This window comes from Sinocyclocheilus grahami, unplaced genomic scaffold (assembly GCF_001515645.1).
Source record: "Sinocyclocheilus grahami isolate Dianchi unplaced genomic scaffold, SAMN03320097.WGS_v1.1 scaffold16870.1, whole genome shotgun sequence".
Taxonomy (NCBI): domain Eukaryota; kingdom Metazoa; phylum Chordata; class Actinopteri; order Cypriniformes; family Cyprinidae; genus Sinocyclocheilus; species Sinocyclocheilus grahami.
Window position 1 is genome coordinate 1,897 of NW_015516321.1, and position 2,858 is coordinate 4,754.

The 2,858-nt window shown below is 35.1% G+C and overlaps 1 protein-coding gene across 1 annotated transcript; it reads right to left on the bottom strand.

The window, feature by feature from the left end:
• Positions 1 to 6: 6 nt before the first annotated feature.
• On the bottom strand, positions 7 to 2,256 carry mdp1 (magnesium dependent phosphatase 1; the record flags this gene model as incomplete). The annotated part of the gene is made up of 5 exons (XM_016265201.1): positions 7 to 633; positions 750 to 835; positions 1,721 to 1,828; positions 1,961 to 2,068; positions 2,193 to 2,256. Coding segments are annotated over 5 exons (449 nt in total), but the record flags the coding sequence as incomplete, so codon positions are not given.
• Positions 2,257 to 2,858: the final 602 nt, after the last annotated feature.

Here is a 2,858-nt window from a genome sequence, read left to right on the forward strand (position 1 = left end):
AGAGTCAAATAAGAGAGAAAATGACATTTAAAAAAAGAGACCAACAAAAAATGGAAGACACGTGTTTTATAAATGTAATAAATATAAAACTATTTTTCTATTGTAGTCTCTGTACAGAAAATCTGTCACATACAGTAACAATAAAAACACATGCCTTTTTGTTTTACAATTTGCTGTGTTTAGTTCCATTTAACTTAAAAGTCTTTATTAGATAAAAACAAGCAAAGGTGCATTTCTTTGGCAGACTAGGTGGGTCACTTAAAGGAACGAATTATTAATGTATACATTGAAAAATTAAATATAAATTGCATCTAAAAAAAAACTTAATTTAATGTTTTCAAATGGAGCTAAATAATAAACTATGTAAACATTAAAACAGAATTATAAGTATTCGCCAATTGCTTTTGTCAGTCAAGTCAAAAACGGTTGATCGCACAGAAATAACCACTAAACATGACCCTCCCTGTCCTCTATGCATGTCAGTTTTTCTGCACAGCAAATGGGTTCTTCTTCATTTGCAGCAGCTGCATCTCCACAGGACCAGACGCCTTCACTGCTTCTTGCTGAACTGCTCAAGTGCTTTCTTGACTAGATCCCAGGTGATGGCATTATGAACCATCACACAGTGAACACCTAAAAGAGCAGGAAACAGAAGCTGATTCAACCGGATGTCTCCAACTTTCACCGTACAGTTCCAGATCTCTGAAGCAGCTCTAAAGGTCTGCGGAGGAGAGTAAGCAGAGACTTACCCAGCCTGCCAACCTCCAAGATGTTCCTATCCTCATCATCAAAGAACATCATGTCAGAAAACTGAACGCCACTGTCAGCTTTCAGCCTGGAGACAGAACAACAGTCAGATGGTCTGAGGTACTGTAGACACGCACACTTGTGAGCGAGACGCCACATGCAAAGACAGACGCACGCACTATTATGCCACTTTGATTTAGAATAGAACTGTGAAATTAACACACTCAATTGTGTTTTTGAAAGGTTTTTATACTCTCCACGGCTACATTTATTCGATTAAAAATAACAGTTATATTGTGAAATATTGTTACAATTTAAAATAACTGTTTTCTATTTGAATATATGTTAAACTATAATTCATTCCCGTGATGTGAAGCTGAATTTTCAGCATCATTACTCCAGGCTTCAGTGTCAAATGATCCCTCTATCATTCTAATCATTCTAACATGCTGATTTTCTGCTCAAGCAACATTTATTATTATTATCAACAGTTTAGCTGCTTAATATTTTTATGGAAACTGTGCTAATTGTTTTTTTTTTCAGGATTTATTGAAGAATAGAAAGTTCTATTACATGTTTGAAACAAATTTTCTGTAACATTATTAATGTCTTTACTGTCAATTTTGATCAATTTAAAGTGTAATAAACATATTAATTTATTTGTTTTAAATCGTGTGCAAAAACTGTTTTCAAAATGGACAATAATAAAAAATGTTTTCATAAAAAAAAAAAACATTTAAAAAAACTTAATCCAAATTTTGACCGGTAATGTATATATTCTAATTAGTTGCACATATTCTAAAGAAACTGGGAATGTTTCTTGAATGTTATGTTGGTTGCACTATAGAGTTACAATGTTATGTTGTTCACATTGTTTTGTAGTATTGCTTTGTGGTTGCTAGAGTGTTTTGCGTGGCTACTAGGGGTTTACTGATTACCAGCCAAATTCAAAAGTCAAAAGTCCTTTCTGTACCTTTTAAAATGAGTGACCTTTGAACCGGGATAGATCTCCTTGAAGGAAATGTATTGGTCAAGTTTATAGAGTGACAGCAGCTGATTGGCTCCTTCAGTCTCACTGGTTCTTTGAGAAACAGAAAAAGAACACATCTTTGATATATATATATATATATATATATATATATATACACATTACGTAGGCCTATGTGTGTGTGTGTGTGTGTGTGTTTGCTCATTCGATCATTTGCAATCTTACCGCGATGCAATGCCTATCTTGAACCCCTGACTATGCAGTGAGCTCAGGATCTTTTCAGTATCGTGATAAATGGGAACCTTGGCAAATCTTGAATCCCGCACCGTGCCGCTGGAGAGGCAGGAGACAAGTCAGTGTGTGCCAGCAAAAAAGCAAAAACTTCAGGATAAACAACTCTGAATTATGTTAAAGGAGAACAAACAATGAATTAGCGCTATAGCTGATGAAGGCAAACCTGTCATCGATGTGAAAAGGTGAATCAACGTGGGTGTCGACCCAGAACGGCCACAGGGTGTAATCTGTTTAAATCCAAGAGAGAGAGAAAAAAGATATACTTGTAATTTCTATATATCAGGGGTGGCACTATATACCTGTCTTGACGATAACCGTGATATTAAAAAAATTTAAATATTGTTATTGTGTTCATTTAGGGGTGTCACTATATAATCAGTATGTGCAATAACCATGATATTTAAAAATTAATAGTGGACGTATATTAACATGACATAAATAATCCAGTTCCAGTAACCAGAGATGGTCTTGTTATTGGGAGATACCAGGGTCAATGCTTCTACCACTGGAGAAGGCCGATAACGTTGTGTGCCTTAATAACTAATCACATTACAGCCTTGACAATCTTTACATTTCTGTCAAAGGTGTTCAACAGTCAGTTAGTGGATACCATAAATGAATACTAAAAAAAGAATATAATTTCTGCCTCATTCTGTGATAAGAAGTCACATTAGTTCACAAAAGGAAATGATTTCAAACCGGTTGCCATTAAGTGCAATTGCTACCTTTGTATGCAATAGCGTGGGTTGGGAAACACACACAGACAGATGAATTATACATTATATATCACACACACACACAGGTTTGTTTTTGTGAAAAGTGGGGACAT